Here is a 27,416-nt window from a genome sequence, read left to right as displayed (position 1 = left end):
GTTAGGTGCCCTTATGGGGAGTAATGAGTAGAAAAAAATGTAAAGAGAAGCACATGAGGGACGAGGTCCCTGCTCGTGAGAGCTTACATTGCTTGTGTTGAGGACAAACTCCCATCCTCCTCATGGCCGGCATAACAACATTCACAGATGGAGCGTCACTCGCCTCTAGGCCCCCATAATAATAATATATGTGTGTGTGAAGTATTAGCAATGACCCACAATACAGGCGCTAAAGATTATACACTAGTAACTGTACAATATAACAGTAAGAAGCAGCACTTAGTACACTCACAGACGATTATAACAAATATAAAACATTACATATAATTCTACCTATCCTGTAATAACCACGGGGTGTAGTCAGCATGGCTCCACATGGCATGCCGACGCACTATATCCCAGCTCCAGAATACCAACCTTCGGCATGCCGACACGCTATATCCCAGCTCCAGAATACCGACCTCCGGCATACCGACAGATTATATCCCAGCTCCAGAATACCGACCGCCGCCATGCCGACAATTTATATCCCAGCTCCAGAATACCGACCGCAGGCATGCCGACAATTTATATCCCAGCTCCAGAATACCGACCGCCGGCATGCTGAAGGTAAAGAGTTAGGTTTATGGTTAGGCACTGGGGAGGGAGGGTGAGGGTCAGCATACCAACCAACAAGTGTCAGGATTCTGACCGCTGGGATCACAAATGTCGGCATTACATACCCATCCCAATAACCACTACCAATCAGTATACTATGACACATATATTCATTATTACTTATTTTTAGTAGCTGTTCCCTGTGGATTCGCTCATGATGAAATCTCTACTGCGAACATTTTTATCATTAGAGGAGCTCTAGGTGTATTCCTTTATATAGGGGCCCACGTGACCAGCAGCGCTATACAGACTAATAGCAGCCCCTCTCCCCCCCACCCCTTACCAGCCACACACATGGTGCCACACCTATCTCACCAATGTCACTGTGTGCCCTGTGCACAGACTGCTATGTAGCCTATCCTATTCATGTGACCACAGGCCCAAAGCCCCTCTCCCCCACCCCTTACCAGCCGCACACATGGTGCCACACCTATCTCACCAATGTCACTGTGTGCCCTGTGCTATGTAGCCTATCCTATTCATGTAACCGCAGGCAACCCCCCCCCCTTCTCTCCCCCCACCCCTTGAATAATATAGTGGGAGGAGGAGTGACCACAGCAGCACAGAGTATATCAGGAAATGAGTGATGTGTCAGTGAGGACAGGGCTGCATGTGACAGGGGCAGTGACATGATGTGAGGAGGGGAATGGGAGCAGCAGTGAGTGGAGCAGGGTCCCCAGCAGCACAGAGTATGTCAGTCACATCGTTGCTGGATTATTGTAGGTCACACACATATGTATGTGAATGAAGCTGACATATTACCATATGTTTATGATAGTTGTATTTTCAGTTGATATGTTATTACTTGTAACCCAGATGAAGGAACTGGAGGAACAGCTGGAGGAAACAAAGCTTTTAAAGGAGGTCCAAAGTCTGAAAAAACAGCTGGAGATCTTTGAAGAAGAGAAGAAAGATCTTGAGACCCAATTACAGAATTCTGAGACCACAGTGAGGGATCTAAAGCACTCAGGTATTTGGGGCTTTATTTATATGAGAAATGTAATCAAACCGCATTATTGACTTTGCTGCATCCTGCCCTATGTACTAAGGTACCATACATAACCGAGATCAAAGCTTCATTGTCTTACCCCTATCTGCCCAGTACTGGCCGGCAGTGATGTGCGGTGAGGTACATAGCTGGGGAGGCACTGGCAGTGATGTGCGGTGAGGTACATAGCTGGGGAGGCACTGGCAGTGACGTGCGGTGAGGTTCATAGCTGGGGAGGCACTGGCAGTGACGTGCGGTGAGGTACATAGCTGGGGAGGCACTGGTAGTGATGTGCGGTGAGGTACATAGCTGGGGAGGCACTGGCCGAATTGTGCGGTGAGGTACATAGCTGGGGAGGCACTGGCAGTGACGTGCGGTGAGGTACATAGCTGGGGAGGCACTGGCAGTGACGTGCGGTGAGGTACATAGCTGGGGAGGCACTGGCAGTGACGTGCGGTGAGGTACATAGCTGGGGAGGCACTGGCAGTGATGTGCGGTGAGGTACATAGCTGGGGAGGCACTGGCAGTGATGTGCGGTGAGGTACATAGCTGGGGAGGCACTAGCAGTGATGTGCGGTGAGGTACATAGCTGGAGAGGCATTGACAGTAATGTGTGGTGAGGTACATAGCTGGGGAGGCACTGGCAGTGACGTACGGTGAGGTACATAGTCTGGAGAGAGTCAGTGCGGGTGGGGTGAGAGGTCACCATTGCTGGCTACTTATGATGTTACTGAGGCCGGCTAGTGCAGAGGTCAGGAGAGAGTCAGTGCGGGTGGGGTGAGAGGTCACCATTGCTGCTGAGGCCGGCTAGTGCAGAGGTCAGGAGAGAGTCAGTGCGGGTGGGGTGAGAGGTCACCATTGCTGGCTACTAATGATGTTACTGAGGCCGGCTAGTGCAGAGGTCAGGAGAGAGTCAGTGCGGGTGGGGTGAGAGGTCACCGCTGCTGGCTAGTAATGATGTTACTGAGGCCGGCTAGTGCAGAGGTCAGGAGAGAGTCAGTGCGGGTGGGGTGAGAGGTCACCGCTGCTGGCTAGTAATGATGTTACTGAGGCCGGCTAGTGCAGAGGTCAGGAGAGAGTCAGTGCGGGTGGGGTGAGAGGTCACCGCTGCTGGCTAGTAATGATGTTACTGAGGCCGGCTAGTGCAGAGGTCAGGAGAGAGTCAGTGCGGGTGGGGTGAGAGGTCACCATTGCTGGCTGCTAATGATGTTACTGAGGCCGGCTAGTGCAGAGGTCAGGAGAGAGTCAGTGCGGGTGGGGTGAGAGGTCACCATTGCTGGCTACTAATGATGTTACTGAGGCCGGGTAGTGCAGAGGTCAGGAGAGAGTCAGTGCGGGTGGGGTGAGAGGTCACCATTGCTGGCTACTAATGATGTTACTGAGGCCGGCTAGTGCAGAGGTCAGGAGAGAGTCAGTGCGGGTGGGGTGAGAGGTCACCGCTGCTGGCTACTAATGATGTTACTGAGGCCGGCTAGTGCAGAGGTCAGGAGAGAGTCAGTGCGGGTGGGGTGAGAGGTCACCATTGCTGGCTACTTATGATGTTACTGAGGCCGGCTAGTGCAGAGGTCAGGAGAGAGTCAGTGCGGGTGGGGTGAGAGGTCACCATTGCTGCTGAGGCCGGCTAGTGCAGACGTCAGGAGAGAGTCAGTGCGGGTGGGGTGAGAGGTCACCATTGCTGGCTACTAATGATGTTACTGAGGCCGGCTAGTGCAGAGGTCAGGAGAGAGTCAGTGCGGGTGGGGTGAGAGGTCACCGCTGCTGGCTAGTAATGATGTTACTGAGGCCGGCTAGTGCAGAGGTCAGGAGAGAGTCAGTGCGGGTGGGGTGAGAGGTCACCGCTGCTGGCTAGTAATGATGTTACTGAGGCCGGCTAGTGCAGAGGTCAGGAGAGAGTCAGTGCGGGTGGGGTGAGAGGTCACCGCTGCTGGCTAGTAATGATGTTACTGAGGCCGGCTAGTGCAGAGGTCAGGAGAGAGTCAGTGCGGGTGGGGTGAGAGGTCACCATTGCTGGCTGCTAATGATGTTACTGAGGCCGGCTAGTGCAGAGGTCAGGAGAGAGTCAGTGCGGGTGGGGTGAGAGGTCACCATTGCTGGCTACTAATGATGTTACTGAGGCCGGCTAGTGCAGAGGTCAGGAGAGAGTCAGTGCGGGTGGGGTGAGAGGTCACCATTGCTGGCTACTAATGATGTTACTGAGGCCGGCTAGTGCAGAGGTCAGGAGAGAGTCAGTGCGGGTGGGGTGAGAGGTCACCGCTGCTGGCTACTAATGATGTTACTGAGGCCGGCTAGTGCAGAGGTCAGGAGAGAGTCAGTGCGGGTGGGGTGAGAGGTCACCATTGCTGGCTACTAATGATGTTACTGAGGCCGGCTAGTGCAGAGGTCAGGAGAGAGTCAGTGCGGGTGGGGTGAGAGGTCACCGCTGCTGGCTACTAATGATGTTACTGAGGCCGGCTAGTGCAGAGGTCAGGAGAGAGTCAGTGCGGGTGGGGTGAGAGGTCACCGCTGCTGGCTACTAATGATGTTACTGAGGCCGGCTAGTGCAGAATCACGGTCAGTATCTGCGTATTAGCAGAGCAGGGAAGATGAAAGGTTTCTCTGAGCACTGATTAGCTATTGGTGTAACATTGCGGGCTGCTCTGATCTCCATTGTGCCGACTTTCTGTCTATAGTTCCCTTTTCTTTCAGGGAACAATATCGGTACAATTTGTGATTTGTAAGAATCAATATCTTTCTGTATAGGAGGAGTGGATGTATGTCATTAGTACAGCACTAATAAGAGAGCACTGTAGTTGGAGTGATCTGTAATTAGTGCAGTTCTGAATGTTATAAAGTACAATAAATACAGTATGTCGTGTTCCCAGAACTGGCCGGATAACAAGGGCCCATGGACTTTATAGGTTATAGTGCTACAACCATACTTCTAGGTCGGGTTATGCGCGTTACTACCTTGCACATGTATAAAAGGCAAATTTGTTTATTTACTACTGGCCGCCGACTTCCCAACATGTTTAAGCTCAAAATGTAGAAGTGCAAAGTTTTTACTAGAAAAGTTCCTTGTGTTTGTCCTTTTACATTTGTAGGTTTAAAGCGCATTAAACTCCGTAAATAAGTCTCTTGGACCAGGCCTGGTCAACATGTGGTGCTCCTGCTGTGGTGAAACTACAGGCATGCTGGGACTTGTAGTTTCACAGCTGGAAAGCCACAGGTTGGCCAGGCCTGCCTTAGTCTTATACTTTAAGTGAATTCACCTTTGCTTCTTGTTTAAAGGATCATTTAGTGGACTCATACCAAGACCTATGCATTGTCCAGTTTAATTAATACCCATTGAAAAATTGTGTTATCTTATTGATGTAATAGTAGTAATGGGATCCATTTATAGGCATTTCTGATTGTCTAGCGTCCTGTTTTAATAGAAGTGACTTTGGTAAAAGGATGTCCAGTCCTCAATTAAGTATTCAAGCTTAAAGTACCTAGTGCTCGTGTGTGGACGGATATTTTGATAAGTATTGTGGAGAACGTGTTCTAGTCTACATAGAATTAATTTATAACTCGTGTAAACAGCTTGATAGTACCTATGAATGTGTCCTCATACACTATTACCACAGCCCTTCTCAGCGCACCAGGTCACTCAGCTTTTCTCCTGAATATGCATTTTACTCACAACGCGATGCGTCAAAAACACTTCGAGACTGCGCTGAGTAATGTGATATGTGACACCTGTATATCTGTGTGCTCCTGAGTCTGTATATAGGAGACTGCGCTGAGTAATGTGATATGTGACACCTGTATATCTGTGTGCTCCTGAGTCTGTATATAGGAGACTGCGCTGAGTAATGTGATATGTGACACCTGTATATCTGTGTGCTCCTGAGTCTGTATATAGGAGACTGATGTGTAATGTGATTGGTGACACCTGTATATCCGTGTGCTCCTGAGTCTGTATATGGAGACTGAGCTGAGTAATGTAATATGTGACACCTGTATATCTGTGTGCTCCTGAGTCTGTATATAGGAGACTGCGCTGAGTAATGTGATATGTGACACCTGTATATCTGTGTGCTCCTGAGTCTGTATATAGGAGACTGTGCTGAGTAATGTGATATGTGACACCTGTATATCTGTGTGCTCCTGAGTCTGTATATAGGAGACTGAGCTGAGTAATGTGATATGTGACACCTGTATATCTGTGTGCTCCTGAGTCTGTATATTTGAGAATGTGCTGAGTAATGTAATATGTGACACCTGTATATCTGTGTGCTCCTGAGTCTGTATATAGGAGACTGCGCTGAGTAATGTGATATGTGACACCTGTATATCTGTGTGCTCCTGAGTCTGTATATAGGAGACTGAGCTGAGTAATGTGATATGTGACACCTGTATATCTGTGTGCTCCTGAGTCTGTATATAGGAGACTGCGCTGAGTAATGTGATATGTGACACCTGTATATCTGTGTGCTCCTGAGTCTGTATATGGGAGACTGAGCTGAGTAATGTGATATGTGACACCTGTATATCTGTGTGCTCCTGAGTCTGTATATGGGAGACTGCGCTGAGTAATGTGATATGTGACCCCTGTATATCTGTGTGCTCCTGAGTCTGTATATTGGAGAATGTGCTGAGTAATGTGATATGTGACACCTGTATATCTGTGTGCTCCTGAGTCTGTATATAGGAGACTGCGCTGAGTAATGTGATATGTGACACCTGTATATCTGTGTGCTCCTGAGTCTGTATATAGGAGACTGTGCTGAGTAATGTGATATGTGACCCCTGTATATCTGTGTGCTCCTGAGTCTGTATATAGGAGACTGCGCTGAGTAATGTGATATGTGACACCTGTATATCTGTGTGCTCCTGAGTCTGTATATTTGAGAATGTGCTGAGTAATGTAATATGTGACACCTGTATATCTGTGTGCTCCTGAGTCTGTATATAGGAGACTGCGCTGAGTAATGTGATATGTGACACCTGTATATCTGTGTGCTCCTGAGTCTGTATATAGGAGACTGTGCTGAGTAATGTGATATGTGACACCTGTATATCTGTGTGCTCCTGAGTCTGTATATAGGAGACTGCGCTGAGTAATGTGATATGTGACACCTGTATATCTGTGTGCTCCTGAGTCTGTATATGGGAGACTGCGCTGAGTAATGTGATATGTGACACCTGTATATCTGTGTGCTCCTGAGTCTGTATATAGGAGACTGCGCTGAGTAATGTGATATGTGACCCCTGTATATCTGTGTGCTCCTGAGTCTGTATATTTGAGAATGTGCTGAGTAATGTAATATGTGACACCTGTATATCTGTGTGCTCCTGAGTCTGTATATAGGAGACTGCGCTGAGTAATGTGATATGTGACACCTGTATATCTGTGTGCTCCTGAGTCTGTATATAGGAGACTGAGCTGAGTAATGTGATATGTGACACCTGTATATCTGTGTGCTCCTGAGTCTGTATATTGGAGAATGTGCTGAGTAATGTGATATGTGACACCTGTATATCTGTGTGCTCCTGAGTCTGTATATAGGAGACTGCGCTGAGTAATGTGATATGTGACACCTGTATATCTGTGTGCTCCTGAGTCTGTATATGGGAGACTGTGCTGAGTAATGTGATATGTGACACCTGTATATCTGTGTGCTCCTGAGTCTGTATATAGGAGACTGAGCTGAGTAATGTGATATGTGACACCTGTATATCTGTGTGCTCCTGAGTCTGTATATTGGAGAATGTGCTGAGTAATGTAATATGTGACACCTGTATATCTGTGTGCTCCTGAGTCTGTATATAGGAGACTGCGCTGAGTAATGTGATATGTGACACCTGTATATCTGTGTGCTCCTGAGTCTGTATATAGGAGACTGAGCTGAGTAATGTGATAGGTGACACCTGTATATCTGTGTGCTCCTGAGTCTGTATATAGGAGACTGAGCTGAGTAATGTGATATGTGACACCTGTATATCTGTGTGCTCCTGAGTCTGTATATTGGAGAATGTGCTGAGTAATGTAATATGTGACACCTGTATATCTGTGTGCTCCTGAGTCTGTATATAGGAGACTGCGCTGAGTAATGTGATATGTGACACCTGTATATCTGTGTGCTCCTGAGTCTGTATATAGGAGACTGAGCTGAGTAATGTGATATGTGACACCTGTATATCTGTGTGCTCCTGAGTCTGTATATGGAGACTGCGCTGAGTAATGTGATATGTGACACCTGTATATCTGTGTTCTCCTGAGTCTGTATATGGGAGACTGTGCTGAGTAATGTGATGTGTGACACCTGTATATCTGTGTGCTCCTGAGTCTGTATATGGAGACTGCGCTGAGTAATGTGATATGTGACACCTGTATATCTGTGTGCTCCTGAGTCTGTATATAGGAGACTGCGCTGAGTAATGTGATATGTGACACCTGTATATCTGTGTGCTCCTGAGTCTGTATATAGGAGACTGTGCTGAGTAATGTGATATGTGACACCTGTATATCTGTGTGCTCCTGAGTCTGTATATAGGAGACTGCGCTGAGTAATGTGATGTGTGACACCTGTATATCTGTGTGCTCCTGAGTCTGTATATGGAGACTGCGCTGAGTAATGTGATAGGTGACACCTGTATATCTGTGTGCTCCTGAGTCTGTATATAGGAGACTGCGCTGAGTAATGTGATATGTGACCCCTGTATATCTGTGTGCTCCTGAGTCTGTATATAGGAGACTGCGCTGTGTAATGTGATATGTGACACCTGTATATCTGTGTGCTCCTGAGTCTGTATATGGAGACTGCGCTGAGTAATGTGATATGTGACACCTGTATATCTGTGTGCTCCTGAGTCTGTATATAGGAGACTGCGCTGAATAATGTGATATGAGACACCTGTATATCTGTGTGCTCCTGAGTCTGTATATAGGAGACTGCGGTGAGTAATGTGATATGTGACACTTGTAATCTGTGTTCTCCTGAGTCTGTATATAGGAGACTGTGCTGAGTAATGTGATATGTGACAACTGTATATCTGTGTGCTCCTGAGTCTGTATATGGGAGACTGCGCTGAGTAATGTGATATGTGACACCTGTATATCTGTGTGCTCCTGGGTCTGTATATAGGAGACTGCTCTGAGTAATGTGATATGTGACACCTGTATATGTGTGTGCTCCTGAGTCTGTATATAGTAGACTGCGCTGAGTAATGCGATATGTGACACCTGTATAACTGTGTGCTCCTGAGTCTGTATGTAGGAGACTGTGCTGAGTAATGTGATATGTGACACCTTGATATCTGTGTGCTCCTGAGTCTGTATATAGGAGACTGTGCTGAGTAATGTGATATGTGACACCTGTATATCTGTGTGCTCCTGAGTCTGTATATGGAGACTGTGCTGAGTAATGTGATATGTGACACTTGTATATCTGTGTGCTCCTGAGTCTGTATATTGGAGACTGCTCTGAGTAATGTGATATGTGACACCTGTATATGTGTGTGCTCCTGAGTCTGTATATAGTAGACTGCGCTGAGTAATGCGATATGTGACACCTGTATAACTGTGTGCTCCTGAGTCTGTATATAGGAGACTGTGCTGAGTAATGTGATATGTGACACCTTGATATCTGTGTGCTCCTGAGTCTGTATATGGAAACTGCGCTGAGTAATGTGATATGTGACACCTGTATATCTGTGTGCTCCTGAGTCTGTATATAGGAGACTGCGCTGAGTAATGTGATATGTGACACCTGTATATCTGTGTGCTCCTGAGTCTGTATATAGGAGACTGCGCTGAGTAATGTGATATGTGACACCTGTATATCTGTGTGCTCCTGAGTCTGTATATAGGAGACTGCGCTGAGTAATGTGACACCTGTATATCTGTGTGCTCCTGAGTCTGTATATAGGAGACTGCGCTGAGTAATGTGACACCTGTATATCTGTGTGCTCCTGAGTCTGTATATGGAGACTGCGCTGAGTAATGTGATATGTGACACCTGTATATCTGTGTGCTCCTGAGTCTGTATATGGGAGACTGCACTGAGTAATGTGATAGGTGACACCTGTATATCTGTGTGCTCCTGAGTCTGTATATAGGAGACTGCGCTGAGTAATGTGATATGTGACACCTGTATATCTGTGTGCTCCTGAGTCTGTATATAGGAGACTGCGCTGAGTGATGAGATATGTGACACCTGTATATCTGTGTGCTCCTGAGTCTGTATATAGGAGACTGCGCTGAGTAATGTGATAGGTGACACCTGTATATCTGTGTGCTCCTGAGTCTGTATATGGGAGACTGCGCTGAGTAATGTGATATGTGACACCTGTATATCTGTGTGCTCCTGAGTCTGTATATAGGAGACTGCGCTGAGTAATGTGATATGTGACACCTGTATATCTGTGTGCTCCTGAGTCTGTATATGGGAGACTGCGCTGAGTAATGTGATATGTGACACCTGTATATCTGTGTGCTCCTGAATCTGTATATGGGAGACTGCGCTGAGTAATGTGATATGTGACACCTGTATATCTGTGTGCTCCTGAGTCTATATATGGGAGACTGTGCTGTGACACCTGTATATCTGTGTGCTCCTGAGTCTGTATATGGGAGACTGCGCTGAGTAATGTGATATGTGACACCTGTATATCTGTGTGCTCCTGAGTCTGTATATGGGAGATTGCGCTGAGTAATGTGATATGAGACACCTGTATATTTGTGTGCTCCTGAGTCTGTATATGGAGACTGTGCTGAGTAATGTGATATGTGACACCTGTATATCTGTGTGCTCCTGAGTCTGTATATGGGAGACTGCGCTGAGTAATGTGATATGTGACACCTGTATATCTGTGTGCTCCTGAGTCTGTATATGGGAGACTGCGCTGAGTAATGTGATATGTGACACCTGTATATCTGTGTGCTCCTGAGTCTGTATATGGGAGACTGCGCTGAGTAATGTGATATGTGACACCTGTATATCTGTGTGCTCCTGAATCTGTATATGGGAGACTGCGCTGAGTAATGTGATATGTGACACCTGTATATCTGTGTGCTCCTGAGTCTATATATGGGAGACTGTGCTGTGACACCTGTATATCTGTGTGCTCCTGAGTCTGTATATGGGAGACTGCGCTGAGTAATGTGATATGTGACACCTGTATTTCTGTGTGCTCCTGAGTCTGTATATGGGAGACTGTGCTGAGTAATGTGATATGTGACACCTGTATATCTGTGTGCTCCTGAGTCTGTATATGGGAGACTGCGCTGAGTAATGTGATATGTGACACCTGTATATCTGTGTGCTCCTGAGTCTGTATATAGGAGACTGCGCTGAGTAATGTTATATTTGACACCTGTATATCTGTGTGCTCCTGTGTCTGTATATGGGAGACTGCGCTGAGTAATGTGATATGTGACACCTGTATATCTGTGTGCTCCTGAGTCTGTATATAGGAGACTGTGCTGAGTAATGTGATATGTGACACCTGTATATTTGTGTGCTCCTGAGTCTGTATATGGAGACTGCGCTGAGTAATGTGATATGTGACACCTGTATATCTGTGTGCTCCTGAGTCTGTATATAGGAGACTGCGCTGAGTAATGTGATATGTGACACCTTGATATCTGTGTGCTCCTGAGTCTGTATATGGATACTGCGCTGAGTAATGTGATATGTGACACCTGTATATCTGTGTGCTCCTGAGTCTGTATATAGGAGACTGCTCTGAGTAATGTGATATGTGACACCTGTTTATCTGTGTGCTCCTGAGTCTGTATATAGGAGACTGCGCTGAATAATGTGATATGTGACACCTGTATATATGTGTGCTCCTGAGTCTGTATATAGGAGACTGCGCTGAGTAATGTGATATGTGACACCTGTATATCTGTGTTCTCCTGAGTCTGTATATAGGAGACTGTGCTGAGTAATGTGATATGTGACACCTGTATATCTGTGTGCTCCTGAGTCTGTATATGGGAGACTGCGCTGAGTAATGTGATATGTGACACCTGTATATCTGTGTGCTCCTGAGTCTGTATATAGGAGACTGTGCTGAGTAATGTGATATGTGACACCTTGATATCTGTGTGCTCCTGAGTCTGTATATAGGAGACTGCGCTGAGTAATGTGATATGTGACACCTGTATATCTGAGTGCAGTCTCCCATATACAGACTCAGGAGCACAGAGTAATGTGATAGGTGACACCTGTATATCTGTGTGCTCCTGAGTCTGTATATAGGAGACTGCGCTGAGTGATGAGATATGTGACACCTGTATATCTGTGTGCTCCTGAGTCTGTATATAGGAGACTGCGCTGAGTAATGTGATATGTGACACCTGTATATCTGTGTGCTCCTGAGTCTGTATATAGGAGACTGCGCTGAGTGATGAGATATGTGACACCTGTATATCTGTGTGCTCCTGAGTATGTATATAGGAGACTGCGCTGAGTAATGTGATAGGTGACACCTGTATATCTGTGTGCTCCTGAGTCTGTATATAGGAGACTGTGCTGAGTAATGTGATATGTGACACCTGTATATCCGTGTGCTCCTGAGTCTGTATATGGGAGACTGCGCTGAGTAATGTGATATGTGACACCTGTATATCTGTGTGCTCCTGAGTCTGTATATGGGAGACTGCGCTGAGTAATATGATATGTGACACCTGTATATCTGTGTGCTCCTGAGTCTGTATATAGGAGACTGCGCTGAGTAATGTGATATGTGACACCTGTATATCTGTGTGCTCCTGAGTCTGTATATAGGAGACTGCGCTGAGTAATGTGATATGTGACACCTGTATATCTGTGTGCTCCTGAGTCTGTATATAGGAGACTGCGCTGAGTAATGTGATATGTGACACCTGTATGTCTGTGTGCTCCTGAGTCTGTATATGGAGACTGTGCTGAGTAATGTGATATGTGACACCTGTATGTCTGTGTGCTCCTGAGTCTGTATATAGGAGACTGTGCTGAGTAATGTGATATGTGACACCTGTATATCTGTGTGCTCCTGAGTCTGTATATAGGAGACTGTGCTGAGTAATGTGATATGTGACACCTGTATATATGTGTGCTCCTGAGTCTGTATATAGGAGACTGCGCTGAGTAATGTGATATGTGACACCTGTATGTCTGTGTGCTCCTGAGTCTGTATATAGGAGACTGCGCTGAGTAATGTGATATGTGACACCTGTATATCTGTGTGCTCCTGAGTCTGTATATAGGAGACTGTGCTGAGTAATGTGATATGTGACACCTGTATATCTGTGTGCTCCTGAGTCTGTATATAGGAGACTGTGCTGAGTAATGTGATATGTGACACCTGTATATCTGTGTGCTCCTGAGTCTGTATATAGGAGACTGTGCTGTGTAATGTGATATGTGACACCTGTATATCTGTGTGCTCCTGAGTCTGTATATTGGAGAATGTGCTGAGTAATGTGATACCTGTATATCTGTGTGCTCCTGAGTCTGTATATAGGAGACTGCGCTGAGTAATGTGATATGTGACACCTGTATATCTGTGTGCTCCTGAATCTGTATATAGGAGACTGTGCTGAGTAATGTGATATGTGACACCTGTATATCTGTGTGCTCCTGAGTCTGTATATAGGAGACTGTGCTGAGTAATGTGATATGTGACACCTGTATATCTGTGTGCTCCTGAGTCTGTATATGGAGACTGTGCTGAGTAATGTGATATGTGACACCTGTATATCTGTGTTCTCCTGAGTCTGTATATGGGAGACTGTGCTGTGTAATGTGATATGTGACACCTGTATATCTGTGTGCTCCTGAGTCTGTATATAGGAGACTGTGCTGAGTAATGTGATATGTGACACCTGTATATCTGTGTGCTCCTGAGTCTGTATATGGAGACTGTGCTGAGTAATGTGATATGTGACACCTGTATATCTGTGTTCTCCTGAGTCTGTATATGGGAGACTGTGCTGTGTAATGTGATATGTGACGCCTGTATATCTGTGTGCTCCTGAGTCTGTATATGGGAGACTGCGCTGAGTAATGTGATATGTGACACCTGTATATCTGTGTGCTCCTGAGTCTGTATATAGGAGACTGCGCTGAGTAATGTGATATGTGACACCTGTATATCTGTGTGCTCCTGAGTCTGTATATAGGAGACTGCGCTGAGTAATGTGATATGTGACACCTGTATATCTGTGTGCTCCTGAGTCTGTATATAGGAGACTGCGCTGAGTAATGTGATATGTGACACCTGTATATCTGTGTGCTCCTGAGTCTGTATATAGGAGACTGTGCTGAGTAATGTGATATGTGACACCTGTATATCTGTGTTCTCCTGAGTCTGTATATGGAGACTGTGCTGAGTAATGTGATATGTGACACCTGTATATCTGTGTGCTCCTGAGTCTGTATATAGGAGACTGCGCTGAGTAATGTGATATGTGACACCTGTATATCTGTGTGCTCCTGAGTCTGTATATAGGAGACTGCGCTGAGTAATGTGATAGGTGACACCTGTATATCTGTGTGCTCCTGAGTCTGTATATAGGAGACTGTGCTGAGTAATGTGATATGTGACACCTGTATATCTGTGTGCTCCTGAGTCTGTATATAGGAGACTGCGCTGAGTAATGTGATATGTGACACCTGTATATCTGTGTGCTCCTGAGTCTGTATATAGGAGACTGTGCTGAGTAATGTGACACCTGTATATCTGTGTGCTCCTTAGTCTGTATATGGAGACTGCGCTGAGTAATGTTATATGTGACACCTGTATATCTGTGTTCTCCTGAGTCTGTATATAGGAGACTGTGCTGAGTAATGTGATATGTGACACCTGTATATCTGTGTGCTCCTGAGTCTGTATATAGGAGACTGCGCTGAGTAATGTGATATGTGACACCTGTATATCTGTGTGCTCCTGAGTCTGTATATAGGAGACTGTGCTGAGTAATGTGATATGTGACACCTGTATATCTGTGTGCTCCTGAGTCTGTATATGGAGACTGCGCTGAGTAATGTGATATGTGACACCTGTATATCTGTGTGCTCCTGAGTCTGTATATGGGAGACTGCGCTGAGTAATGTGATATGTGACACCTGTATATCTGTGTGCTCCTGAGTCTGTATATAGGAGACTGCACTGAGTAATGTGATATGTGACACCTGTATATCTGTGAGCTCCTGAGTCTGTATATAGGAGACTGCACTGAGTAATGTGATATGTGACACCTGTATATCTGTGTGCTCCTGAGTCTGTATATGGGAGACTGTGCTGAGTAATGTGATATGTGACACCTGTATATCTGTGTGCTCCTGAGTCTGTATATAGGAGACTGCGCTGAGTAATGTGATATGTGACACCTGTATATCTGTGTGCTCCTGAGTCTGTATATGGGAGACTGCGCTGAGTAATGTGATATGTGACACCTGTATATCTGTGTGCTCCTGAGTCTGTATATAGGAGACTGCGCTGAGTAATGTGATATGTGACACCTGTATATCTGTGTGCTCCTGAGTCTGTATATAGGAGACTGTGCTGAGTAATGTGATATGTGACACCTGTATATCTGTGTGCTCCTGAGTCTGTATATAGGAGACTGCGCTGAGTAATGTGATATGTGACACCTGTATATCTGTGTGCTCCTGAGTCTGTATATGGGAGACTGCGCTGTGATATGTGACACCTGTATATCTGTGTGCTCCTGAGTCTGTATATAGGAGACTGCGCTGAGTAATGTGATATGTGACACCTGTATATCTGTGTGCTCCTGAGTCTGTATATGGAGACTGCGCTGAGTAATGTGATATGTGACACCTGTATATCTGTGTGCTCCTGAGTCTGTATATGGGAGACTGCGCTGAGTAATGTGATATGTGACACCTGTATATCTGTGTGCTCCTGAGTCTGTATATAGGAGACTGCACTGAGTAATGTGATATGTGACACCTGTATATCTGTGAGCTCCTGAGTCTGTATATAGGAGACTGCACTGAGTAATGTGATATGTGACACCTGTATATCTGTGTGCTCCTGAGTCTGTATATGGGAGACTGTGCTGAGTAATGTGATATGTGACACCTGTATATCTGTGTGCTCCTGAGTCTGTATATAGGAGACTGCGCTGAGTAATGTGATATGTGACACCTGTATATCTGTGTGCTCCTGAGTCTGTATATGGGAGACTGCGCTGAGTAATGTGATATGTGACACCTGTATATCTGTGTGCTCCTGAGTCTGTATATAGGAGACTGCGCTGAGTAATGTGATATGTGACACCTGTATATCTGTGTGCTCCTGAGTCTGTATATAGGAGACTGTGCTGAGTAATGTGATATGTGACACCTGTATATCTGTGTGCTCCTGAGTCTGTATATAGGAGACTGCGCTGAGTAATGTGATATGTGACACCTGTATATCTGTGTGCTCCTGAGTCTGTATATGGGAGACTGCGCTGTGATATGTGACACCTGTATATCTGTGTGCTCCTGAGTCTGTATATAGGAGACTGCGCTGAGTAATGTGATATGTGACACCTGTATATCTGTGTGCTCCTGAGTCTGTATATAGGAGACTGCGCTGAGTAATGTGATATGTGACACCTGTATATCTGTGTGCTCCTGAGGCTGTATATAGGAGACTGTGCTGAGTAATGTGATATGTGACACCTGTATATCTGTGTGCTCCTGAGTCTGTATATGGGAGACTGCGCTGAGTAATGTGATATCTCTACCCCAATCTCCAACCACACTCACACACCCACGTGCCCATCCCTCTCTTTCATTAGCTGCTTTTCCCATCTCCAACCTCATTTCCACACACACCCACCTGCCCTATCCCCTAGTCCACTTCTTACTCCCACCTTTCTGCTGCGCTGCCCACCTCCCCTGGAATGTTCTTGCATACTCGGTCAGATGTTCGCCTAGCCCTCCAGTCCGTCAGCGTACCCTTAATAACTAATTCCACACAAGCGTACCTTCTCCTAACTCTCCAGCCTGAAGACCCCACTGTGTCCACCTCATGGAATGTAAACTTTTCCATCATGGCCCTAACCCCTACTGTCATCTCAGTGTAATTGTGTAACGGGGGGTTTGTGTTATACAATTATGCTACTTTGTCATCCAGTTTGTTACTAACTAATTTTTATTGATAAGTTTTGTACGGTGCTCAGGAACATTTGTGATCACATATAAATCAAAGATAATAATAATAATATGTCTGCCAGAGTCACCAGATCGCTGTACAATAGAGCATCTATTTGATGTGGTAGAATGGGAGATTCACAGCATGTACAGCCGACTGTTACTGTACAGATTCCCGGGGATGAAACGTGTTGGGTGCCCTCCCATGTCGGTGATAGCTGGGTCCTCGGTGAACGTGATATGTGACAGATTGAGGCTCGATGTCAGATAGGCCGTACAGACTAATATCAGACTCTTCTTACCTTATACCTGTATGTAAGGGGGACTGTGATTGGCAGCGTTGTGAATAATAATGTGAGTTGATGGAACAGGTGTCACCAGCATTTTGGTTCTGTATATGTACAATTGCTCGTGGATGTGCTGGTGATTATAGTGCTCCCTTCTCTACCCAGTGGAAGAACTGCAGAAACGTGTCCATCAGGCAGAGAACCCTCCGCCACCGCCACCTCCGCCACCGCCTCCCCTCCCGCCACCACCACCAAACCCTATTCGGTAAGACAGGTCTATCTCTGTGTCAGACGATAATGTATTCATCACACACGGTTACTGTATATAGAGATTTCATCATTGATTATGACCTATAATATTAGGAACCACCATGAAGCCTTTGTGACTGTTCATTGTTCAATTCCTCCTTTTTTACTAAAATATTTCAAAAAGTATTAATAAGAAGTTAATGCAGGTTTGTGATATTGTACTTTTTATGGCACATTATCAGGGCTGTCATCCAATCTGCTCAGTCACTCTCAGCAAGTAACGTGAGTCACAACCTCTGCTGTATAATATGAGGAACTCCGAGCATTGGAGGAACGGAGCCATGTCTGTCTGCATGTCACTATTTATGGGGTGTATTGACTATGAGCACAATGCGTTTACTGTGTACAGGGTGTAGACTCCCTCAATTAGTCTGTGTGCTCTGTATAGTGACTGTATGAGGAGCATACTTGCCAACTCTCCCTCATTGTCAGGGAGACTCCCTGAAATAGTAGCAATCTCCCTCATTTCATCCTTACCCCCATTATGAAGCTGTTATATTAAAAAACAGAGATATATACATTCAAATGGGATCATTAGTGTCATTTTCTTGCATTGGTTATTATAAGGCACAATGATCCCTATGAATTTCTGCAAAGTATTAGTGTTTTCATCAACAAACAGATCTTACTAACTGCTTAGGGCTGGTTACATTTGGATGTAAGTCAGGTTTAGGACACACCTCTCAGATTTATCAGTACACGCCCATCACATGTAGGACACGCCTCTCAGATTTATCAGTACACGCCCATCACATGTAGGACACGCCTCTCAGATTTATCAGTACACGCCCATCACATGTAGGACACGCCTCTCAGATTTATCAGTACACGCCCATCACATGTAGGACACGCCTCTCAGATTTATCAGTACACGCCCATCACATGTAGGACACGCCTCTCAGATTTATCAGTACACGCCCATCACATGTAGGACACGCCTCTCAGATTTATCAGTACACGCCCATCACATGTAGGACACGCCTCTCAGATTTATCAGTACACGCCCATCACATGTAGGACACGCCTCTCAGATTTATCAGTACACGCCCATCACATGTAGGACACGCCTCTCAGATGTAGCAGTACACGCCCATCACATGTAGGACACGCCTCTCAGATTTATCAGTACACGCCCATCACATGTAGGACACGCCTCTCAGATTTATCAGTACACGCCCATCACATGTAGGACACGCCTCTCAGATTTATCAGTACACGCCCATCACATGTAGGACACGCCTCTCAGATTTATCAGTACACGCCCATCACATGTAGGACAAGCCTCTCAGATGTAGCAGTACACGCCCATCACATGTAGGACACGCCTCTCAGATTTATCAGTACACGCCCATCACATGTAGGACACGCCTCTCAGATTTATCAGTACACGCCCATCACATGTAGGACACGCCTCTCAGATTTATCAGTACACGCCCATCACATGTAGGACACGCCTCTCAGATGTAGCAGTACACGCCCATCACATGTAGGACACGCCTCTCAGATTTATCAGTACACGCCCATCACATGTAGGACACGCCTCTCAGATTTATCAGTACACGCCCATCACATGTAGGACACGCCTCTCAGATTTATCAGTACACGCCCATCACATGTAGGACACGCCTCTCAGATTTATCAGTACACGCCCATCACATGTAGGACAAGCCTCTCAGATGTAGCAGTACACGCCCACTGTAACACACGCTCATAGGTGCTGCTTTCACAATCTCCCTGAAACGCTTTTTCAAAAATAGGCAAGTATGATGATGAGTATACAGACACTGATAGCAGGAGTACAGGAGGTGTACAGATGAGGGAATCCTGCTGTCAGTGTGCTCTGTATAGTGACTGTATGATGAGGAGTATACAGACACTGATAGCAGGAGTACAGGAGGTGTACAGATGAGGGGGTCCTGCTGTCAGTGTGCTCTGTATAGTGACTGTATGATGAGGAGTATACAGACACTGATAGCAGGAGTACAGGAGGTGTACAGATGAGGGAGTCCTGCTGTCAGTGTGCTCTGTATAGTGACTGTATGAGGAGTATACAGACACTGATAGCAGGAGTACAGGAGGTGTACAGATGAGGGGGTCCTGCTGTCAGTGTGCTCTGTATAGTGACTGTATGAGGAGTATACAGACACTGATAGCAGGAGTACAGGAGGTGTACAGATGAGGGAGTCCTGCTGTCAGTGTGCTCTGTATAGTGACAGTATGATGAGGAGTATACAGACACTGATAGCAGGAGTACAGGAGGTGTACAGATGAGGGAGTCCTGCTGTCAGTGTGCTCTGTATAGTGACTGTATGAGGAGTATACAGACACTGATAGCAGGAGTACAGGAGGTGTACAGATGAGGGAGTCCTGCTGTCAGTGTGCTCTGTATAGTGACTGTATGATGAGGAGTATACAGACACTGATAGCAGGAGTACAGGAGGTGTACAGATGAGGGAGTCCTGCTGTCAGTGTGCTCTGTATAGTGACTGTATGAGGAGTATACAGACACTGATAGCAGGAGTACAGGAGGTGTACAGATGAGGGAGTCCTGCTGTCAGTGTGCTCTGTATAGTGACTGTATGAGGAGTATACAGACACTGATAGCAGGAGTACAGGAGGTGTACAGATGAGGGAGTCCTGCTGTCAGTGTGCTCTGTATAGTGACAGTATGATGAGGAGTATACAGACACTGATAGCAGGAGTACAGGAGGTGTACAGATGAGGGAGTCCTGCTGTCAGTGTGCTCTGTATAGTGACTGTATGAGGAGTATACAGACACTGATAGCAGGAGTACAGGAGGTGTACAGATGAGGGAGTCCTGCTGTCAGTGTGCTCTGTATAGTGACTGTATGATGAGGAGTATACAGACACTGATAGCAGGAGTACAGGAGGTGTACAGATGAGGGAGTCCTGCTGTCAGTGTGCTCTGTATAGTGACTGTATGAGGAGTATACAGACACTGATAGCAGGAGTACAGGAGGTGTACAGATGAGGGAGTCCTGCTGTCAGTGTGCTCTGTATAGTGACTGTATGAGGAGTATACAGACACTGATAGCAGGAGTACAGGAGGTGTACAGATGAGGGAGTCCTGCTGTCAGTGTGCTCTGTATAGTGACAGTATGATGAGGAGTATACAGACACTGATAGCAGGAGTACAGGAGGTGTACAGATGAGGGAGTCCTGCTGTCAGTGTGCTCTGTATAGTGACTGTATGAGGAGTATACAGACACTGATAGCAGGAGTACAGGAGGTGTACAGATGAGGGAGTCCTGCTGTCAGTGTGCTCTGTATAGTGACTGTATGAGGAGTATACAGACACTGATAGCAGGAGTACAGGTGGTGTACAGATGAGGGAGTCCTGCTGTCAGTGTGCTCTGTATAGTGACTGTATGAGGAGTATACAGACACTGATAGCAGGAGTACAGGAGGTGTACAGATGAGGGAGTCCTGCTGTCAGTGTGCTCTGTATAGTGACAGTATGATGAGGAGTATACAGACACTGATAGCAGGAGTACAGGAGGTGTACAGATGAGGGGGTCCTGCTGTCAGTGTGCTCTGTATAGTGACTGTATGAGGAGTATACAGACACTGATAGCAGGAGTACAGGAGGTGTACAGATGAGGGAGTCCTGCTGTCAGTGTGCTCTGTATAGTGACTGTATGATGAGGAGTATACAGACACTGATAGCAGGAGTACAGGAGGTGTACAGATGAGGGGGTCCTGCTGTCAGTGTGCTCTGTATAGTGACTGTATGAGGAGTATACAGACACTGATAGCAGGAGTACAGGAGGTGTACAGATGAGGGGGTCCTGCTGTCAGTGTGCTCTGTATAGTGACTGTATGAGGAGTATACAGACACTGATAGCAGGAGTAGAGGAGGTGTACAGATGAGGGGGTCCTGCTGTCAGTGTGCTCTGTATAGTGACTGTATGATGAGGTGTATACAGACACTGATAGCAGGAGTACAGGAGGTGTACAGATGACGGAGTCCTGCTGTCAGTGTGCTCTGTATAGTGACTGTATGAGGAGTATACAGACACTGATAGCAGGAGTACAGGTGGTGTACAGATGAGGGAGTCCTGCTGTCAGTGTGCTCTGTATAGTGACTGTATGAGGAGTATACAGACACTGATAGCAGGAGTACAGGAGGTGTACAGATGAGGGAGTCCTGCTGTCAGTGTGCTCTGTATAGTGACTGTATGAGGAGTATACAGACACTGATAGCAGGAGTACAGGAGGTGTACAGATGAGGGAGTCCTGCTGTCAGTGTGCTCTGTATAGTGACTGTATGAGGAGTATACAGACACTGATAGCAGGAGTACAGGAGGTGTACAGATGAGGGAGTCCTGCTGTCAGTGTGCTCTGTATAGTGACTGTATGAGGAGTATACAGACACTGATAGCAGGAGTACAGGAGGTGTACAGATGAGGGAGTCCTGCTGTCAGTGTGCTCTGTATAGTGACAGTATGATGAGGAGTATACAGACACTGATAGCAGGAGTACAGGAGGTGTACAGATGAGGGGGTCCTGCTGTCAGTGTGCTCTGTATAGTGACAGTATGATGAGGAGTATACAGACACTGATAGCAGGAGTACAGGAGGTGTACAGATGAGGGGGTCCTGCTGTCAGTGTGCTCTGTATAGTGACAGTATGATGAGGAGTATACAGACACTGATAGCAGGAGTACAGGAGGTGTACAGATGAGGTGGTCCTGCTGTCAGTGTTCTCTGTATAGTGACAGTATGATGAGGAGTATACAGACACTGATAGCAGGAGTACAGGAGGTGTACAGATGAGGGGGTCCTGCTGTCAGTGTTCTCTGTATAGTGACAGTATGATGAGGAGTATACAGACACTGATAGCAGGAGTACAGGAGGTGTACAGATGAGGGGGTCCTGCTGTCAGTGTGCTCTGTATAGTGACTGTATGAGGAGTATACAGACACTGATAGCAGGAGTAGAGGAGGTGTACAGATGAGGGGGTCCTGCTGTCAGTGTGCTCTGTATAGTGACTGTATGATGAGGTGTATACAGACACTGATAGCAGGAGTACAGGAGGTGTACAGATGACGGAGTCCTGCTGTCAGTGTGCTCTGTATAGTGACTGTATGAGGAGTATACAGACACTGATAGCAGGAGTACAGGTGGTGTACAGATGAGGGAGTCCTGCTGTCAGTGTGCTCTGTATAGTGACTGTATGAGGAGTATACAGACACTGATAGCAGGAGTACAGGAGGTGTACAGATGAGGGAGTCCTGCTGTCAGTGTGCTCTGTATAGTGACTGTATGAGGAGTATACAGACACTGATAGCAGGAGTACAGGAGGTGTACAGATGAGGGAGTCCTGCTGTCAGTGTGCTCTGTATAGTGACTGTATGAGGAGTATACAGACACTGATAGCAGGAGTACAGGAGGTGTACAGATGAGGGAGTCCTGCTGTCAGTGTGCTCTGTATAGTGACTGTATGAGGAGTATACAGACACTGATAGCAGGAGTACAGGAGGTGTACAGATGAGGGAGTCCTGCTGTCAGTGTGCTCTGTATAGTGACAGTATGATGAGGAGTATACAGACACTGATAGCAGGAGTACAGGAGGTGTACAGATGAGGGGGTCCTGCTGTCAGTGTGCTCTGTATAGTGACAGTATGATGAGGAGTATACAGACACTGATAGCAGGAGTACAGGAGGTGTACAGATGAGGGGGTCCTGCTGTCAGTGTGCTCTGTATAGTGACAGTATGATGAGGAGTATACAGACACTGATAGCAGGAGTACAGGAGGTGTACAGATGAGGTGGTCCTGCTGTCAGTGTTCTCTGTATAGTGACAGTATGATGAGGAGTATACAGACACTGATAGCAGGAGTACAGGAGGTGTACAGATGAGGGGGTCCTGCTGTCAGTGTGCTCTGTATAGTGACAGTATGATGAGGAGTATACAGACACTGATAGCAGGAGTACAGGAGGTGTACAGATGAGGGAGTCCTGCTGTCAGTGTGCTCTGTATAGTGACTGTATGAGGAGTATACAGACACTGATAGCAGGAGTACAGGAGGTGTACAGATGAGGGAGTCCTGCTGTCAGTGTGCTCTGTATAGTGACAGTATGATGAGGAGTATACAGACACTGATAGCAGGAGTACAGGAGGTGTACAGATGAGGGAGTCCTGCTGTCAGTGTGCTCTGTATAGTGACTGTATGAGGAGTATACAGACACTGATAGCAGGAGTACAGGAGGTGTACAGATGAGGGGGTCCTGCTGTTAGTGTGCTCTGTATAGTGACTGTATGATGAGGAGTATACAGACACTGATAGCAGGAGTACAGGAGGTGTACAGATGAGGGAGTCCTGCTGTCAGTGTGCTCTGTATAGTGACTGTATGAGGAGTATACAGACACTGATAGCAGGAGTACAGGAGGTGTACAGATGAGGGAGTCCTGCTGTCAGTGTGCTCTGTATAGTGACTGTATGATGAGGAGTATACAGACACTGATAGCAGGAGTACAGGAGGTGTACAGATGAGGGAGTCCTGCTGTCAGTGTGCTCTGTATAGTGACTGTATGATGAGGAGTATACAGACACTGATAGCAGGAGTACAGGAGGTGTACAGATGAGGGGGTCCTGCTGTCAGTGTGCTCTGTATAGTGACTGTATGATGAGGAGTATACAGACACTGATAGCAGGAGTACAGGAGGTGTACAGATGAGGGGGTCCTGCTGTCAGTGTGCTCTGTATAGTGACTGTATGAGGAGTATACAGACACTGATAGCAGGAGTACAGGAGGTGTACAGATGAGGGGGTCCTGCTGTCAGTGTGCTCTGTATAGTGACTGTATGATGAGGTGTATACAGACACTGATAGCAGGAGTACAGGAGGTGTACAGATGAGGGGGTCCTGCTGTCAGTGTGCTCTGTATAGTGACTGTATGATGAGGAGTATACAGACACTGATAGCAGGAGTACAGGAGGTGTACAGATGAGGGAGTCCTGCTGTCAGTGTGCTCTGTATAGTGACAGTATGATGAGGAGTATACAGACACTGATAGCAGGAGTACAGGAGGTGTACAGATGAGGGAGTCCTGCTGTCAGTGTGCTCTGTATAGTGACTGTATGAGGAGTATACAGACACTGATAGCAGGAGTACAGGAGGTGTACAGATGAGGGAGTCCTGCTGTCAGTGTGCTCTGTATAGTGACTGTATGATGAGGAGTATACAGACACTGATAGCAGGAGTACAGGAGGTGTACAGATGAGGGAGTCCTGCTGTCAGTGTGCTCTGTATAGTGACTGTATGATGAGGAGTATACAGACACTGATAGCAGGAGTACAGGAGGTGTACAGATGAGGGGGTCCTGCTGTCAGTGTGCTCTGTATAGTGACTGTATGATGAGGTGTATACAGACACTGATAGCAGGAGTACAGGAGGTGTACAGATGAGGGGGTCCTGCTGTCAGTGTGCTCTGTATAGTGACTGTATGAGGAGTATACAGACACTGATAGCAGGAGTACAGGAGGTGTACAGATGAGGGAGTCCTGCTGTCAGTGTGCTCTGTATAGTGACAGTATGAGGAGTATACAGACACTGATAGCAGGAGTACAGGAGGTGTACAGATGAGGGAGTCCTGCTGTCAGTGTTCTCTGTATAGTGACAGTATGATGAGGAGTATACAGACACTGATAGCAGGAGTACAGGAGGTGTACAGATGAGGGGGTCCTGCTGTCAGTGTGCTCTGTATAGTGACTGTATGAGGAGTATACAGACACTGATAGCAGGAGTACAGGAGGTGTACAGATGAGGGAGTCCTGCTGTCAGTGTTCTCTGTATAGTGACAGTATGATGAGGAGTATACAGACACTGATAGCAGGAGTACAGGAGGTGTACAGATGAGGGAGTCCTGCTGTCAGTGTGCTCTGTATAGTGACTGTATGATGAGGAGTATACAGACACTGATAGCAGGAGTACAGGAGGTGTACAGATGAGGGAGTCCTGCTGTCAGTGTGCTCTGTATAGTGACTGTATGATGAGGAGTATACAGACACTGATAGCAGGAGTACCGGAGGTGTACAGATGAGGGAGTCCTGCTGTCAGTGTGCTCTGTATAGTGACTGTATGATGAGGAGTATACAGACACTGATAGCAGGAGTACAGGAGGTGTACAGATGAGGGGGTCCTGCTGTCAGTGTTCTCTGTATAGTGACAGTATGATGAGGAGTATACAGACACTGATAGCAGGAGTACAGGAGGTGTACAGATGAGGGGGTCCTGCTGTCAGTGTGCTCTGTATAGTGACTGTATGAGGAGTATACAGACACTGATAGCAGGAGTAGAGGAGGTGTACAGATGAGGGAGTCCTGCTGTCAGTGTGCTCTGTATAGTGACAGTATGATGAGGAGTATACAGACACTGATAGCAGGAGTACAGGAGGTGTACAGATGAGGGGGTCCTGCTGTCAGTGTGCTCTGTATAGTGACTGTATGAGGAGTATACAGACACTGATAGCAGGAGTACAGGCGGTGTACAGATGAGGGAGTCCTGCTGTCAGTGTGCTCTGTATAGTGACTGTATGAGGAGTATACAGACACTGATAGCAGGAGTACAGGAGGTGTACAGATGAGGGGGTCCTGCTGTCAGTGTTCTCTGTATAGTGACAGTATGATGAGGAGTATACAGACACTGATAGCAGGAGTACAGGAGGTGTACAGATGAGGGGGTCCTGCTGTCAGTGTGCTCTGTATAGTGACTGTATGAGGAGTATACAGACACTGATAGCAGGAGTACAGGAGGTGTACAGATGAGGGAGTCCTGCTGTCAGTGTGCTCTGTATAGTGACTGTATGATGAGGAGTATACAGACACTGATAGCAGGAGTACAGGAGGTGTACAGATGAGGGGGTCCTGCTGTCAGTGTTCTCTGTATAGTGACAGTATGATGAGGAGTATACAGACACTGATAGCAGGAGTACAGGAGGTGTACAGATGAGGGAGTCCTGCTGTCAGTGTGCTCTGTATAGTGACTGTATGATGAGGAGTATACAGACACTGATAGCAGGAGTACAGGAGGTGTACAGATGAGGGGGTCCTGCTGTCAGTGTTCTCTGTATAGTGACAGTATGATGAGGAGTATACAGACACTGATAGCAGGAGTACAGGAGGTGTACAGATGAGGGGGTCCTGCTGTCAGTGTGCTCTGTATAGTGACTGTATGATGAGGAGTATACAGACACTGATAGCAGGAGTACAGGAGGTGTACAGATGAGGGAGTCCTGCTGTCAGTGTGCACTGTATAGTGACTGTATGAGGAGTATACGGACACTGATATCAGGAGTACAGGAGGTGTACAGATGAGGGGGTCCTGCTGTCAGTGTGCTCTGTATAGTGACTGTATGAGGAATATACAGACACTGATAGCAGGAGTACAGGAGGTGTACAGATGAGGGGGTCCTGCTGTCAGTGTGCTCTGTATAGTGACTGTATGAGGAGTATACAGACACTGATAGCAGGAGTACAGGAGGTGTACAGATGAGGGAGTCCTGCTGTCAGTGTGCTCTGTATAGTGACTGTATGAGGAGTATACAGACACTGATAGCAGGAGTACAGGAGGTGTACAGATGAGGGGGTCCTGCTGTCAGTGTGCTCTGTAAGTGACAGTATGATGAGGAGTATACAGACACTGATAGCAGGAGTACAGGAGGTGTACAGATGAGGGGGTCCTGCTGTCAGTGTGCTCTGTATAGTGACTGTATGATGAGGAGTATACAGACACTGATAGCAGGAGTACAGGAGGTGTACAGATGAGGGAGTCCTGCTGTCAGTGTGCTCTGTATAGTGACTGTTTGAGGAGTATACAGACACTGATAGCAGGAGTACAGGAGGTGTACAGATGAGGGAGTCCTGCTGTCAGTGTTCTCTGTATAGTGACAGTATGATGAGGAGTATACAGACACTGATAGCAGGAGTACAGGAGGTGTACAGATGAGGGGGTCCTGCTGTCAGTGTGCTCTGTATAGTGACTGTATGATGAGGAGTATACAGACACTGATAGCAGGAGTACAGGAGGTG

At 46.6% G+C, this 27,416-nt stretch overlaps 1 protein-coding gene across 4 annotated transcripts in view; it reads left to right on the top strand.

Moving 5' to 3' along the window:
* Nucleotides 1–27,416, top strand: part of SHTN1 (shootin 1) — a 298,248-nt gene that overhangs the window by 132,236 nt on the left and 138,596 nt on the right. For all 4 annotated transcript variants that reach the window (XM_088459666.1, XM_088459665.1, XM_088459667.1 and 1 more), the window contains 2 exons: nucleotides 1,474–1,627; nucleotides 17,220–17,319. In XM_088459666.1, coding sequence (XP_088315792.1) covers nucleotides 1,474–1,627; nucleotides 17,220–17,319 — 254 coding nt within the window. The remainder of the gene's footprint in view (nucleotides 1–1,473; nucleotides 1,628–17,219; nucleotides 17,320–27,416) is intronic.

Source organism: Taudactylus pleione, unplaced genomic scaffold, assembly GCF_031769625.1.
Source record: "Taudactylus pleione unplaced genomic scaffold, aTauple2 ptg000926l, whole genome shotgun sequence".
Lineage (NCBI taxonomy): Eukaryota > Metazoa > Chordata > Amphibia > Anura > Myobatrachidae > Taudactylus > Taudactylus pleione.
Note: the sequence above shows the minus strand (reverse complement) of the source record. Positions and strands in the feature narration are given on the sequence as shown.